The sequence below is a fragment of the Nicotiana tabacum genome, chromosome 20 (genome assembly GCF_000715075.1).
Source record: "Nicotiana tabacum cultivar K326 chromosome 20, ASM71507v2, whole genome shotgun sequence".
NCBI classification, from domain to species: domain Eukaryota; kingdom Viridiplantae; phylum Streptophyta; class Magnoliopsida; order Solanales; family Solanaceae; genus Nicotiana; species Nicotiana tabacum.
The window spans coordinates 134,091,374-134,108,793 of record NC_134099.1 but is presented as its reverse complement, the minus strand read 5'-3'; the positions used below and the strand labels follow the sequence as shown (position 1 = coordinate 134,108,793).

The 17,420-nt window shown below is 36.9% G+C and overlaps 1 protein-coding gene across 2 annotated transcripts; it reads right to left on the bottom strand.

The window, feature by feature from the left end:
* Positions 1–236: 236 nt before the first annotated feature.
* On the bottom strand, positions 237–11,342 carry LOC107823005 (serine carboxypeptidase-like 17). Of its 2 annotated transcripts, XM_016649587.2 has the most exons (14): positions 11,115–11,342; positions 10,805–10,950; positions 4,229–4,305; positions 3,838–3,960; positions 3,612–3,717; positions 3,464–3,501; positions 2,856–2,957; positions 2,658–2,744; positions 2,415–2,549; positions 1,461–1,532; positions 1,259–1,377; positions 776–889; positions 624–669; positions 237–530 (listed from the first exon to the last, which is right to left on the bottom strand). In XM_016649587.2, exons 1-14 carry the CDS (start codon positions 11,273–11,275, stop codon positions 447–449), a joined length of 1,410 nt encoding a protein of 469 aa, XP_016505073.1. In that variant the 5' UTR covers positions 11,276–11,342; the 3' UTR covers positions 237–446. The 2 variants fall into 2 exon arrangements, with proteins under 2 accessions (XP_016505073.1, XP_075096920.1); XM_075240819.1 differs by lacking the exons at positions 2,415–2,549; positions 2,658–2,744; positions 2,856–2,957.
* Between the last annotated feature and the right edge of the window lie 6,078 nt (positions 11,343–17,420).

Genomic DNA, 17,420 nt, shown 5'->3' with positions numbered 1-17,420 from the left:
CATAATCAAATATAGAATAAAGTTACCATATACTATTGATATTTATTAGTTTGCCACTTGGCTTAACTACATAATCAATTATTTATGGCAACTTTATAGCTTTAATATATATATAGATATGAGAAATTAATTATATTCTTTCATAATAAACATTTAGAATTATGTGACGATTATAAGAATATTGCAAATCTTTATGAATTACAAAAGATATATCTCTAAAATTATTTATCATAAAATTGACGAGATTCCATAGACCATTATTATAGAGAAAGACAACAATGAGAAAAAAAATTATGAAATAGATTCTAAAATCAGCTAGAGTGGTTCATTTTTTTTTTATTCCCCTCCCTTTTAATTCCCCTTTGATCCTATTTGTTTGGTGATTCAAACCCACGATCTTGGGTTCTAGGTGGGGGATGCTGACCATCTTAGCAATCCCCTTTTGTCTAGAGTGGTTTATTTGATAACCATCTCTTTAGCATGGCAAGACATTCCGCTGGAGCCCAATTTGGCGCAGTATGTCCTGCTCCCTGAAATAGATTAATGCCCTCATGAGTTAGATCCAAAAGAATGAAGTAAATATATATTTAGGTAATAGAAAACAAATGGAAGTCTATTCTTGCCTTCAATGTCGCAAATGTCATTTGGTTGGAAAAACTTCTTGTATATCTATGCAACAATAAAGATTAAAGATTTCAATTTCACTCTTTAAATCTAGAGGAGTGCTAAATAAAGTTAGAAGTGAAGAAAAATAAATAAGATTTTGGTAACACACCCTGCAACTTGACCATTAACAATCCATGGCCTCCAATCGTCAACAATGGAGTAATTTAGTGATTTAATCCATGCTTGCGTTGATATAAATGGAGTTATCATGTCATGGTCACCACTGTTCTCGAAAAAAGATGAAAACAAAAGATGTGATTATTACGCTTCAGTGTCAAGCTAGAATCCTCAAGGTTCATGTCAACAAAGAGATGAAACAAAAATAAACACTACTAAAAATACTAGGAATTAGACGGACAAATTCTATAGAGAAATAGAAAAATCCGTCGCTAATCCTGTTTAGCGATGGATTATCAAGAAATTCTGTCAGTTACGAGCAATTTAACAATAGATTAGCGATGAAGTTCTAGCTAATTTCAATTTTTTTTGGTAGTGAAAGAATTAATGCCAGGGGCATCCCAAAAATTTCGTAGTTGCATAAGAAATATGTCTAGTCCATTATTTCTCATATTTCTTAGAAAACATTTCTTACCTGTAAATAAGAGATTTCAAGCCTTTAGTGCTAAGATATGCATGATATGATATAGTGTTGTTCACATTCATTGTAAAAGGCAAGTTACTCCTGCATTTTTCCCAAGCTCCAATTGTCCCCTGTACGTGTTTGATCTCCTAACTTAGTCATCAACATCAGTATTCCAAATTGAACCTTTTCTTTTCTTAATAAAATTTCATACCTTTCGAACATGAAGAGCCTCTCTCACATTCTCATCATTAGCCCAAATCTCAGAGAGATGTAGCCAATCACCCTATAAAATACAACAGGAGCACCAATTACTTTATATGCGAAATACATGCTGAATTACAACACTACAGACTCACCCTGTCACACAGGCGGAGGCAAGATTTAAAGCTAATGAGTGCGAGATTCTAGTTTTTTTAAGCTATTGCATTCTAAATTAATAATTTATATATATCCAATAAATTTCTTAAGACAAATACAAGATTTAGATTCAAGTTATTGAGTTAGGTCGAACCATGACCGAAAGGCTGGCTCCGCCCCTGCCCTGTCACCCACTAACGTAAATATTTGGTCAAGTGGTAAAATCGCAACAAAACATTCAATCCATAATAGAATCGACAAGGAAAATGAGAAAATATTAACAAGTACTTTGTCGTGGAAATGACATGAGGTAACCACTTTTAAGCATTCTGTTTAAAATATATTCACAGTTTACAATATATTTAAATATTAGCTAATTTTGCACAAACTCCAGCACACGACGTCCTAGAGTTTAAACCTCAAAGTTCAAACTTCGGGACATCGTGTCCTAAAGTTCGAAATTTGTGTCCAGAAGTTCGAATCTTATGTCCTGAATTTTAAATTAGTAGTTCAGAAATTCAGAACACTTAGTCCTGAATTTCAAATTATAGCAGCTCAAATATTCAGGACACTAAGTCCTGAATTTCCAAATTCAAGCTACTTAGTCCTGGAATTTGGGTAAATTGGCTAATCTTTAAATACATTGTAAAATATAAATATTTTAAATAACGAGCTTAAAAGTGACTGTTACTCCACGGCGCCCTACTTTGTCAGGTCCCAAATGTTAGTCGTTTAGCCAAATTGAATTTGTTTCAAAATGCTGACGTTGTAGTAGAGGAAGAAAAAAGATGCTTAATATATATCTTACTAGACATTTTACTCCAGGTTTAGCAGGAGTGTTAAGCTCTAGAGGGAGCTTGCGAGCCAACGATCTTCTTGAGCCATACAACGACTGGTCACAATTGGGCTCTAGAATATGAGCTGCAACAATTCCTTTAAGCAACTGCACAAGTTAACTATTAAGATTTAAGTTATTTTGTTTAGTTTAAACTTTAAACAGTACTGGCCAGGTAGGAATCGATATTTAATCAGACGAAAGTGTATCGCTAACCCAATTGAAAGTACGCATATCTTTTGAACAGAGTGTGTTGCTTGGATTAATATGGTTGTACTCTCCTCCACAGTTACCCTTTAATGACTGTTTAAGAAAATAATCAAATCCACTTAATTAGTAGAGTAGGTTAAGTATTGGTGGGTGATAACAAAAACTTGAAAGAAAAGAAGCAATGTGAAAGAGTAGTTTCCATGCCTTGTATAATTCATCAGAAATAAGGCCCATCCCATGAGCAAAAGGGATCTTATAGTTATCTTGATCAGGAATTATTGTTACTGGATTCCCAAGTATGTATCCCTGCCACCATTTAGTGGACGATTCATAACTAACTTAATTGAAGAGTAATTACTCAAGAGTAAAATCAAATAAATAAAAATGGGTTCTCTCTAATATTTTTACCTTTTAGATGAAATAGTCAAACAATTCAGCCTAGTATTCATGAGTTCGAGTCTTACCAATATTAAGAAAGAATTTCCATGTGATTAACAAATGAAACAGAATCAGTCTCGGACATGAGAAAATAAATAAATATACTAATTCTAACAAAGTAACTTCTTATATAAGATGGTCAAACGCTTCAACAAATAACTCTGTGTGATTTGTGGAAGCTGCAACTATATTGCTTTCCAATAATATATCATTAATTTGGTATAACGTTTTTACTTCATGTTATTTGATGTCGCATTTGTCTATTTTACAAGCATATGTTGTGTACTTGTGTTTCCGCCAAGGATCCTATCATTATGCTTGTATTTGAATTCTTTATTCTTATAATTAACTAAAATAGATGAAGGATTACCAACCTTAAGATCGATCCATGGCTTGATTCCAGCATCAATCCCTGCAAGGATATATGTTACACACGCTATTATAGGTTAAACTGTACACTGGCCCAAAAAAAAATATTTACTCTGTCAGTGCATAAACCAAAATTCATGTTTAATTTCTTACCATATGATATCACTTGGGTAACAACAGGAAGAGTAATTCCACTATATGAGTCTCCACCAACATAGAAAGGATTATTGATATATTCCGGGTGCTCAGTTAATAGCCACTGTAAAATACTATAGAAAATTAGTAAATTAAAAAACCACATGAGTTCAAACTTTTCATGTGAAGATAAGTACATATGAAAATAAATAAATTGAAATTCATTAATGAAGTCTAAACTTACCTTACGAAGAAATTGATAAGCGTGATCACCTGCTTGTAAATTATTTGAATGATTTGACTTTACTGTAGTTGCATACGAGAATCCAGTCCCTACTGGGAAATCTACAAATATAATGTTTGCCACCTAAAATTTCATTCATTAGCAGAGGCAAGTGCACACATAGCTATTCTCAGGGACGCTATTTAGAGATTAGCCAGTATTTATTTTGTTCTAAAATTTTAAATTAAAAATCTAAATTTCACGACATTTTTGTCATAGAAAAATAAACTGAAAAACTGAAATTCAGAATACACTGGCTAATTCATAAATATCAGCCCTTTACAGTGACTATCTGGTGTCATTTCTACGAAAAACATATTACCACAAAGCATAGTATTAATTTATCTCTCACCTTTGTGTATGCAAATGGATTGGAAGACAGTGTTGGCAAGCTACCATTATACTCTCTATCATCAAACATCATAGGTCCTGTTGATTTTTGTTTAAGTAATTTTATCATATATTAGTAACTTAAAAATCGGGCAAAAATAGTTTCATTCAAAACCAATTATATTAAAAGGGTTTGCAAAAGAAAACAAACTTAAAAATGTGAAAAAGAAAACATTTCCTTCTATCCGAAAGTATACCCCGTGGTTTAGTTCATGATAATTAATTCAAATGTGTAACAATTATCTGATCATTGACATTGGCTAAAATATAATTATCAGAAAGCAACATTCATAAAGTGCAAAACTACATAAATAATCAAAATTTTAACTGAGAATTAAGCATCAATAAAATTGTTGAGATGAAGCGTCTGGGCTCAAACACAAAACTTGATTTGGGCTTACTTTTATTTAATATACAGATTTGTTGGCTAAGGGCATCCGGGTTAGGCACATTGTATATATAGATATTGTAATAGACTTTCTAGACTATTCGATTCATTTTTTACAGAGAAGAAATAAAAGTCAGTTCTATCACTTCTCTCTCTATCTTCTTCTCAAAACCCTAATCTCATCTCTACGATTTCGACATTGCTATATGTTTTCATGGTATCAGAGCTACCGGATGTGAAAGATCTTGTCATTCTCGTTCGTCCGATACTAACCTTCACCATATTTGGTCGGGTTTCGTAGTCTCATCAGTGAGACTATTTTCTCGTCAAAAATTTATTTATTTTTTGAATTTTTTGTGATCCTTCTCTTTAATCCCCCTGTAATCGAGTGGAGGATGTTCAATTGTTGCTGAAGTCTTCTTGATTCCAAGTTTTGGTGGTGAATTTTCAGAATTCTTGAACTAGGGTTTGTTGTGGTTCATACCTGGTTTGGCTTCGTCTTCAAAATTGATTGTCTTTGATATGTGAAGGATGTAACTTCTTCAAGTGCTGAAGAAGGGGGTAATTCCGATCTATTGCTCATAAGTAATTCTTTTCTAGACTGCAAGTCATTTCTCATATTGGGCTGTTATCCTTTTTTGCAAGCATTTATTCTGAGGGGCTTGTTGTTGTGTGTTAAATATTGAATATGACGGGAATTGATAGTTCTACTCCTTCTAGTTCTACATACTTCCCTGACCCTTCTAGTCCTCTGCATCTTCACTCCTCTGATATTCTTGGGTCGTGCTTGGTGTTTTTTCCTTTCTCTGGTACTGGTTATGGAGGTTGGAAAAAGAGTATGGTGGTTTCCCTGTCTGCGAAAAACAAGATTGCATTTATTGATGGAACTTATCCTAAACCACCTGATAGTTCTCCATAACTTCAACAATGGAACGGATGTACTAACATGGTAATATCATGGATAACCAGTTTCTTAACCCCAACTATTGTTGAATCTGTACAATATTGTGAAACTGATGAATGTATATGGATACAGTTGGAGATTAGATATGGTGTTGTGAATGGAACCAAAGTCTTTGAACTTAAGAAAGAACTACTTTTACTTCTCAGGGTTCCTCAGATATAGCCTCATATTTTAACAAACTTAAGAAATTATGGGATGAGTTAGAGATGATGCGTAAGTAACATTCAAAGTCTTGTGTCCGCCCTGCCAAGTCTGGTACTCAAAAGGAAGAGGAAGAAGATAAAGTACACCAATTCCTTGTGGGATTAAATGAAATATATGTGAGTATAAGAAGTAATCTCTTAATGATGAATCCATTACCATCTCTTGATACTGTATACAACATTCTTCTCCAAGATGAGAGGCAGAGACAAGTCAATTCCACATCTCAGTTTAATCTAGAGTCATCATCTGTCAATGTGAATTTCTCTAATAAATCTCAAGCTTAGCTAATTTCTACTCAAAAGTTATACAATCAGAGGGTTAATTTTGATCATAAAAAGGGCAATCTCTTCTGCAAATATTGCAAGAAACCTGGGCATCTTATTGACAAATATTATAAACTCCATGGTTTCCCGCCAAACTTCAAGTTCACTAAAGGCAAAAGGATGGTGGCCAATGCCTGTATGAATGAGACTACTATTCCGATGGGTGGAATTCAGTCTGAAAAGGGTTCTTTGGTGCTTGGTCTTACAAAGGAGCAGTACTCACAGCTGATAACCTTGCTGCAACAAACCCATGTGTCAGATTCTGGTCAATCTGGTCCACAATCCAAGCTTGCAGCTTCTGCCAATTTTGCTGGTTCCTTGTTGCATACTAATGTAGTTGGTTCTTCTATTTCTTGTATGTTTTCACATTCTTCTGGTTCGGTATGGATTGTGGATGCTGGTGCCACAGATCATATGACTGATAGTAAAGATCTTCTCTTTGATATCACTACACTCAGTATACCTTTACTTGTTTCACTTCCTAATAGATATAAAGCAAAAGTGACTTGCATTGGTTCTTTTGCTCTAACATGTTCTATCACTTTTCACAATGTATTCTTCATTCCCTCTTTTCATCATAATGTGATTTCTGTGTCAAAGCTTATAAAGCAGTTACATTGCATTGTCCAGTTTGGCCCTTACTCTTGTGTGTTACAGGGCCCTTCTCTGAAGATGCCTCTGGAACTTGGTAAATTGGACAATGGGCTTTATAAGCTGGTGCAACAGGATGCACCTCATCATACTTTTCCTGAAGTCCAACTTTTAAATAACACAATCTGCAGCTTAGCGTCTTTATGTAGTAGTGTTTCTGATCATTCACTTGTAAATGTTTCATCTGTTTCACATTCTACACCTGTACATAATTCACTTTGCAATAAAACTGCTATGAATAAATCAGATGTGCTTTGGCATATAGACTTGCACATGTGCCTTTTATGAGAATGAAAACTATTTTTGTATTGTCCGATGTCCTTTCTGATAAACAATCTTTTTCTTGTCATATTTGTCCTTTGTTTAGGAAAACCAGGCTTCCTTTTCCTAATAGTACCATATATAGCACCAAACCTTTTCAGTTGATTCACATAGATACTTGGGGACCCTACCACACCCCTACTCATTCTAACTCTAAATATTTTTGTACCATTGTTGATAACTACTCAAGGTCTACTTGGACTCATCTTATGGGGTCCAAGAGTAATGCTTTTCTTTACTAAAGGCATTCATTGCAATGATTCAAATTCAGCTTAATGTCACTATTTAAAAAGTGAGAAGTGATAATGCTCTTGAACTAGGAGGCAGTAGCTCTGCTGTCCCATTCTTTTCTGATCATGCATAATTCACCAAACTAGCTGCCCTCATACTCCTCAGCAAAATGCGGTGGTAAAGAGAAAGCATAGAACTTTACTTGAGGCCTCTAGGGCACTGATGTTTCAATCTAATATTCCTATTAGGTTCTGGGGGGACTGTTTACTTACAGCCGCCTATATCATTAACATATTACCTTTCAAAATTCGAAATAACAAATCACCTTTTGAACTTTTGTATGGTTTTCCTCCAAATTATTCTCACCTTAAGACCTTTGGGTACTTATTCTATGCTACTGTTCCTATACCTCAAAGATATTAATTTAAATCTAGAGCCACACCATGTGTTTCTTGGATACCCTTTTGCCAAGAAAGGATATAATATGCAGACTAAGCAATATTTCATTTCTAGAGATGTGGTATTCCATGAGAATAATTTCCCTTTCTCCACATCTGTGCCACGTTCTTCACCTGCTCAACCTCAGGTGTACTGTGATGACACTCATTTCCATTCACATGTCTTCACCAATGTTCCTTCTTTACCTGTTGGTTCCTCTTCCCCTGCTGCTCCTTCTCCACCTATTATACCTGATGCTTCCTCTCCCCTTGATTTTGCTCCATCTGGCTCCCTGTCTCCTCCTCTATCTCCTTTGCTTCCTGCTTTTGGCCAACAATAACATTCTGCTCCTTCTATCTTATCTTCTTCATCCCCAGTTTTACTTACTAATCCGGCAGTTAGAAAATCTACTAGGTATTATTCTCTTCCTTCTCATTTGCGAGATTATGTCTATCAACTTCGCTCTTCCTTTTCTGGTACAACTGTACTTCTTCCACATGCAGAAGTAGAACCCTCTTCTTACTCTCAGGCTGCACATATTCCTGCTTGCAGGAAGCTATAAGGAAGGAGTTTGAGGCCTTAGAGACCAATCAAACTTGGGAAATTGTTGAGTTACCTAAAGGGAAGAAATCAATTAGGTGTAAGTGTGTCTATAAAGTAAAATATAGGGCTGATGAGAGTGTTGAAAGATACAAGGCGAGACTGGTTGTTAGGGGAGATACTCAAAAGGAAGGGATAGACTTCAATGAGACTTTCTCTCCCGTGGTTAAAATGTCTATTGTCAAATGTTTAATAGTTGTTGCTGTCAAGAAATAGTGGTCTTTATTCTAATTAGATATAAACAATGTCTTTCTTCATGGTGATCTTAATAAAGAAGTCCACATGAAAATTCCTCTTGGCCTTTCAGTTTCTAGTGTGTCTGGCTCCACTTTTGCTCCTTTGGCTTGTAAACTACAGAAATCTCTTTATGGGCTGCGCAAGCTTCTAGGCAATGGTATGTCAAGTTGTCCCAAACTCTATGCACAAGAGGATATACTCACTCCATTAATGATTAGTCCTTATTTGTTAAAGGTATGCCTGACAATTTGGTGATATTGGCTGTTTATGTGGATAACATAGTCCTCACCGCGGATGACTTATATGAAATTGCTGCTCTTAAACTATTTTTGGATGTTGAATTTAAGATTACGGACCTAGGACCTTTGCACTATTTTTTGGGGATTGAAATTAGCCACTTTCCTAGTGGTGTACTCTTAAATAAGAGGATGTTTATCCTTTACTTATTCAAAGAATATTATTGCTCCGATTTTAGTTTTGTAGTTTGTCCATTGGATTTGAATCTAAAATTGCCAGGTTCTGGAGATTTACTTCCTAATCCAGTATCTCAGAAGTTTGATTAGTAAATTGCTATTCCTTACTCACATAAGATCAGATTTGTGTTTTTTAGTGCAACACCTTAGTCAATTTAATCAGTCTCCTCGTGTGCCTTACATGACAACTGCTCTACATGTCTTAAGATACCTAAAAGGGACTGTTGACCTTGGCTTGTTCTATTCCTCAGTTTCTGATTTTTCTTTGACTGCTTACTCTGACAATGACTGGGCTACTTGTGTAGATACACACAAATCTATTTTCTGTATTTTCTTAGGTGATAGTTTAATTGGGTGGAAGTCTAAGAAACAACCAATTATTTCTTTGTTTTCTGCTGAGGCAGAGTATCGTGCACTGAGCAAAGTAGTTGCTGAATTAATATGGTTAACTCGCTTACTTTTTGATATTTGTGTGCTTGCTTCTCTTCCTGTTTTTGTGTTTTGTGACAGCCAGGCAACCATCCACATTGCCAAGAATCCAGTTTTTTATGAGCGTACTAAGCACATAGAGGTGGATTGCCATTTCATTCGGACAAAGCTCTTAGAGGGATTGATTTCCCTATCCCACATTTCCACTGCCAAGCAGCCTGCTGATATCCTGACTAAACCTTTGCCTGGTCCTCTTCACCAGCAGCACTTAAGCAAGTTGGGTGTTCTTGCATCGCCCTTCAACTTGGGGGGGGGGGGAGTGTGTTGAAGATGAAGGAATTTCTGATCCTTCGATGGTGTTTGACAGAGAAGAGGGTTTCAGTTGAATCTAGGTTTTGGTCAAATTAATTTGTATGTAAAGATATTTTAATAGATTTTCTAGACTATTCAATTCACTTTTTATAGAGAAGAAATGAAAGTCGGTTCTCTATCTTCTTCTCAAAACCCTAATCTCATCTCTACGATTTCGACATTGCAATATGTTTTCAAAAATTAGTCAAAGTCATGTAAATTTTATGCAAGGCAGCAATTTGAGCCCAAACTCATTTGGCCCGCCCAACCCATTCAAGGTTGGGCTGGTCATTGACCGGTCCATTTGTTGAACTCAGCCCATTTTGACCCAACCCATTTTAATCTATCAAAAGTTGGGCTGATTTTTAGCCCAAATTGATCTATAAGTAACTTTGCTAAAATATCTTAATTTTTTTGTATGATATGTTATATATGACTATAACAAAAGAAAAAAAGTCTTATTTGATAATTAAACAATTCATAAAAAAGTAATACACATTCATTAAATCTTGGTAAGAGTTGGGCGGGTTGGACTATGACCCAAATGTTAGCCTAACTTGACCGAGCACATCTCAATCCAAGTTATTTTTGGACGGGTCATTGACCTGCTTATTTATTGACTCAACCAATTTTTATGAGAAAATAATACTGTATAACCGCTCTCAAAATAATAGCCGAAAAAATATTTTTTTATATATATCCATTTTGTATGTTATATACAAAAATTATATAAATTTTATACATTTTTTCGATTACCGAACATAAATAATTTCTGACGCGGACTAAAAGTGAAAAAAGTTCCATTTTTATCCGCCCAAAATCAGCTCAACCCGCCCATTTAATTGACACCTCTAATTTTATGCATAAACTTCAACAAATATGGGACCCGGCGATAAAAGGATAACTAAAATTGACGAATATGGTTTACCGAGTTCAAGTGCAACGGCGTTTAACGTAGAGCAACCAGGTCCTCCGGTAAACCAAAGAATAAGAGGATCAATCTTTGGATTAGACTGCGACTTTACAAAGTAGTAGTATAGCTGCACTTCATCTGCTTCACCGACTCCTATGTATCTGACATACAACTTAGTTTTAGGATTAATCGTACGTCAATATAGAAAAAATTCATCTCTATACATGTATACAAGTATATGTATATATAGTGTTACATTAATGTTAAGACTAAAACCAACTTCCAATTAATTAATGAAGACATGCAAATGAACAAAACTAATTACCCTGTTTCAAGTTCAAAAGGGAGTGGTCCTTCAAATCCAGGAAGATACTTGACAGGTGAACCAGCAACCACAAGCTGAGGGAAGATCGCCAGAACAAGAAAGCAAAACAAAACCGTGTAATACAGATTTGAAAAATACAAACACATTTTTGAGAATTTCATCGGTTTTTCTTTCTTGGTTCAGAGTTTGTGAATGGAAAATATCAATGAACTGACGAGAAACAGAAGACAATATACTACTACATAACTGTGCAGTATATATATATATATATATATATATATATAATACCTAGTTCATTAATATGAAAATGAATGATATTTTTCGAGATTGAGGTCATTAATTATGGAGGTGCTGCAGCATCATGTGACGCTGCATTAATTAGCATGAATTTGTCATAATCTATTTATAAAATTCTGACATGATTTGATCATGTCAAATTGATACAAATATTTTAAACTACTTCCCTATTTTGATCGGTTAACGTAAATTCACAATGACTAGCTCGTTGTGAGTAATTTAACAAGCAGCTTTTTTCTTCTTTATTTATAGCTTTGGTTCTGTATCAACTCACGTGTGAGAAGAAAATAGAAGAGGTGAAAATATTTTTTTGTGCTTGACCTAATCAACCAGATACTAAAAATTACTGTTTCCATAAATTGGAATTTTTTTTTCTCTTGAAAAAGATGAAGAAAACGACAATATCTAAAATCATATTTGCCACTGCATCTAAAATTTTAGAAGCCAATCCATATTGTATGTCTCATTGAAAATGTGTAAGATAGAAAATAAAGGTAACATAAGTACACTAGCGTAAAAAAGAATCTATTATTGATGAAGTTTGGCTACTTCTATTCTCTAATATGTGTACATTAATCAACAAAAATAAAGGTCACATAAACACGCCGCGTAAAAAGTAACTTCGTTGACTATTATACAAATGTTAGATAATATAATTAATTAGCACTCAGATTTGCAAGTCCAAACTTCATCAACGATAGATTCTTGGAAAGAGGCTGCATCATCACGTGCCAGGCTGCATTGATATGAATTTAATCTGTTAATTTATAGACTGATATGATCTCTAAGATTTGATCAGCCGAACATTCAAATAATAGAGAAATTATTTTACTCCCTGTAACGACCCGATCGATCGTTTTGAGAGTATGAACCCCGATCTCCTAATTATTGCTCCATCTATTTTATTTTATAGTTACATGACTTGTCGGGGTGCTTGGTGTCGGTTTCAGGAGAGTTTCGGAGTGGAATGGAACACATAGTTCCTAAATTGAAAGTTTAAGTCGTAGGAGTTGACCGTAGTTTGACTTGTGTTAAGACGACTCCGGAATGGAGTTTCGACAGTTCCAATAGCTCCGTATGGTGATTTTGGTCTTAGTAGCGTGTCCGGATGTTGATTTGGAGGTCCATAGGTCGTTTCGGCATAAATTGGCGAAAGTTAGAAAGTTGGAAGATTCTTGGAAAATTTGACTGGAAGTGTATTTTTTAATATCGGGGTCGGATCCCGATTCCGAACGTTTAAATAGGCTTGTAATATCATTTAGGACTTGTGTGCAAAATTTGAGATCAACCGGACGTGATTTGATAGACTTCAGCATCAGATGTGAAAGTTAGAAGTTCAAAAGTTCATTAGGCTTGAATAGATGCGCAATTCGTGGTTTTAGCATTGTTTGATGTGATTTGAAGGATCGACAAAGTTCGTATGATGTTTTAGGACTTGTTGGTATGCTTGGCTGAGGTCCCGGGGGCCTCGGGGGTGATTCAGATCTTGTTCAATGCATTTCGGATCATTTTGGAGTTGCAGAAATTCTAGTTCTCCCAGTTCTGGTTTCCTCTTATGCGATTGCGGAAGGGGGAACGCAATCACGAAGCTCTGAGATTCGGTAGTAGTGGTTTTGTTCTATGCGATCACATGAATGCATACACGATCTGCAAGGCCAGTGAATCACGAACGCGTGGCAGTTTCCACGTTTGCAGTGAAGAAGGGAGGACCTGGGTAGTGGATGCTTTACTCTATGCGGTCGCGAATGGATGCACGCGATTGCATGGCTTTGGGAAGAGTCCTCTCCGCGTTCGCGACCGATACTCCGCGTTCGCGTGTAAGCTTTTGAGTTGATGGTAATTTTGTTCTATGCAACCGCGTAGGTATTTTCGCGATCGCATAGTGTAAATTACTGGGTAGCAAAACTTAAATTCCAAAATGAAGGTTTATGTCATTTTTCACCATTTGGACTTAAGAGCTCGGATTGAGATGATATTTTGAAGAATTTTCAGAGGGATATTTGGGGTAAGAGCTTCTAACTCGTTTTTAATTAAATTCTACTAATCTATCTTCGATTTCTTCAATTAATTAAGGATTTGAGTTGAAAAATTGAGGAAAAAGGTATAAAAGTTCTTAGACCAAATTCATGAGTTTTGAAAGGCTAAATGAGTTCGAATTTGGATAATTCTTTTATAGCTTGACTCGATATCGAATGGGTGTTCGGATTTTTATAATTTTGGTCGGATTCCTAGACGCAGGCCCGGGTTGACTTTTTGGGGAGATTTTCCAATTCTTTGCTAAAATCATAATTTCATTATTTAGATTAGTTTCCTATAGTTATATTTATAGTATGTAATTATTTTTGGCTATATTTGAGCAGTTCAGAGATGGAAAATCTAGTGAAAGGCCTTCTAATTGATTGATTGAGCGTGGTTTGAGGTAATTGACTTGTCTAACCTTGTGTGAGGGAAATTTCCCTTAGGATTTGGTACGACTATGGTAATTTACAATATGTAAAGGTCGTGTACGCAAGGTGACCAGTGCATACACTGGCTAAATGTTGAAAATCCAATTTTAGCTAAGTAGTTTCTTTTTTATGCCTTAATTAAGTTACTTTAGTATGTATAGTCATCACGTTTAGCCTAATTTCACATGTCTACTTATCTTATCTCTTATTTGCAACTTGTACTACATGCTTAGGTGATTCAGAGAGATGGCAAGATCAGGCTTAGAGCAACGCGGCCGCAGTCCACACTGCGTGGCCCGTGGTGAAGGTTCCGCGACCGCACTGCCTTTTTGTGCGGTCCGCGGAAGAGAGATTCAGAGAGATGACAAAAATTAGGCTTAGGCAACGCAACCGCATTACACATTGTGTGGCCTGCGGTGAAGTTTCCGCGGCCGCACTACCTTTTTGACCGGTCCACGGAAGAGATATTTAGAGAGAGGAAAAATGCCAATACGGTCCGCGGTCATGGTTGTGCGGACCGCGATAGCTGCCTCCGCGGTCGCGGTCCATTCTACGCGGTCCGTGGAGCCCAAGTCAAAGAGCCCAGAATCAAAATCCAAGAGCCTAGAGCGGCCGCAGTCCATTTTATGCGGCCCGCGCTGACCCCGCAGGGGTATTTTTATCCAATTTTTCCAGCCTAGTATAAATAGAACATTTTACCATTTTTAGGTCATCAGATATATCCAGAACTTAGCTGCGCTCGTGGGAACTTGATCTGTAGCCATTTCTTAGCGTCTTAGCTTCAAATTAACGATAGATTCTTGTATTTTAATTTAACATTTAATTAATATGTCTTGTTCTTCATCTATTTCTCTATTTTCTCTTTCAAGCAAGAGTAGCTAAACCCATTAGCTAGGGTTGTGGCTCAACCCTAGTGTGGGTAATTGATGGGTGTTGCCATCTATTGTTAGATTGACTATGGTGTTTGTTATTTGAGTCAATTTTATGATTTAATCTATGAATTGGTAGTTGCAAACACTGATTTGTGCTAAGTTGACTTGGCTCTTCTTAAGAAAGAGAGCCTAAGTCACCAAAATTGACCCAACAAGGAATTAGGATGGACTCAAGAGAATTGATAGCCCAATTAAAGGGTTAAACCTCGAGAGAGTAATTACCCAACTTGAACCGTAGTTGCTTGAGCTAATTTGCCTACCCATTTGGTCTCGAGAGAGTCAATTGGGCAAAATCACTCTCTCTACCGAGAGGTGTGAAAGTGGGTAAAATTGTGCAACGGTTATAGCATAAGCCCCAAGTATGTCAATCGAACCTTAGTAACATCTACCCGTTAATTAGCCATCTAGGTAATGTCACGACCCTAGTGCCCTTATTCCCATTAGATACAACTTAGCAATTATCTCGTAGCATAATTTAGTTTTAATTAATAGTTTGATGATAGTAGTTTATAGTCTAAAACCCAAAAATGTATGGAAGTGACATTTGGAACAAATACACACTTCTAGCCTAGATAGATACTCGACTCCATTCCTAGCTCCCTATGGAAATCGATCCCGACCCTCATATTGGGTAAAAGTTATTGCGACCCTCTCTTCCTACTTTTTAGTAGTGTGGAGTTGGAAGCGATAGCTTTTACCCGATATGAGGGTCAGGATCGATTTCCACAGGGAGCTAGGAATGAAGTTGAGTATCTATCTAGGCTAATCCAAATGACAATATTCCAGACCCTCCCCCGGTTCTTCCAAGAGTGGCTCCCAGAGTATTGCTGAACCAGGGCTATGCAAGTGCTATTGTCCATCCCCGAATCCGGGCGGGCAACTTTCAGATAACCAATGTGATATTGACCTTACTTGAGCAGCGTGGGTACTTCACGAGCACTGCAAATCAAAATGCCTACAAACATCTCAAGGGGTTCGTAGATACATGCTGTGGGAGCAAACAGACGAATGTGTCCGAGGATGCATTGAGATTGAGACTTTTCCCTTTCTCACTTTGGGGAAAGGCATTGGATTGGCTCGAGAGACTCCCCAACCATTCCATCACAACTTGTTATGAGTTGGCGGATAAGTTTATTGCCAAATTATTTTCTCCTAGGCATATGGCGACACTTCGAGATGAAATATTAGCCTTCAAGCAAGAGCCAACGGAACCTTTGCATGAGATCTGAGAGTGGTATAGAACGATGGTGAAGGAGTGCCTAAATAATGATATGACCGAGGCCATGATCCAACAAACCTTCTACCGGGGCATAAATACTACAAATCAATGCATTGTTAACCAATTGGCCGGGGGCAATTCTATGAAACTTTCTTATGAGGAGGCATGTGATGTACTTGATGAAATGGCAGACACTTCTTCAGCATGGCAGAGTAGAGCAAATGTGCCTCAAGGTGACCCTACCATTATCCACTTGCACAAGGAATTACATGATCACGGGAAAGCGATAGCTGAGCTTACTACCACGATGAATCAATTGGCTAAGGCACAATTGCAATAAGTTCAGAATCCTCGCCAAGTGAATGCCATGAAGGGTGTTAGTATGCTTGTCAACAAGAGAAGGCAAAGGAGGCAACAAAATCAAGAAAATTTTGAGCAATTTATTGATGAATATGATGGGTGTCAAAATGATGGTTATGATGACCAAAGTGAAGAGGTACAATATGTCAACAACTATCAAGGTAATAGAGGCAACTCTTCAAACCAACAATGGCGACCCCAAGGAAATTGGAGCAATCAACAACAAAGTGGTGGCAATTAGAACAACAACCAAAACAACAATTGGGGTAATAAGAACAACAATCAAGGCAACTGGAATGGAAATAACATCAACTGGGGCAACAACAACAATCAAGGCGGGTGGAACAACAATGGAAACCAAGGCAACATGTGGCAAGGCTTTCAAAGGCCCCCAATGTACCAACAACTGAACAATCCACCCCCTTTCTCTTTTCAGGGTCCTAGTTCTTCTGGTAATGATATGGGTAGAATTGAATGATGTTCGAGCAGATGACAAAGAGGAATGCGGATTCGGATGTACAGTTAGCTTCTCACAACACCTCTATCCGAAACTTGGAGGTGCAATTAGGCCAAATCTCTCAGTTATTGAATACTCGCCCGAAGGGTGCTCTACCAAGTGATACGGTAGTGAACCCGAAGGGTGGAAATAACAATCATGTGATGGCAGTTACAACAAGAAGTGGGAGAGGCGGTAATGTGAATTCCTCAAAGCAAAAGCAAGTTGTGGATGAAGATGTTGAGTTGCGGGATGATGATGTACCTTTGATTGTTGAAGATGTAGTTGAAGAGAATATGAACAATGATGTGAGGATTGATATTGGTGAGGCCGACGTAGAAACCCAAGATGCCGTGAACCCATCTAGGGAACACGTGATTGACATGCCCGAGCCGGTTGTGCCAAAAGCCAAGGCTCCTTTACTAAGGCCACCTCCACCTTATCCTCAGAGGCTCGCGAATCAGAAGAATGATAATCAGTTTAAAAAGTTCATTGATATGATAAAAAGCTTATCTATTAATGTGCCATTGGTGGAGGCACTTGAACAAATGCCGG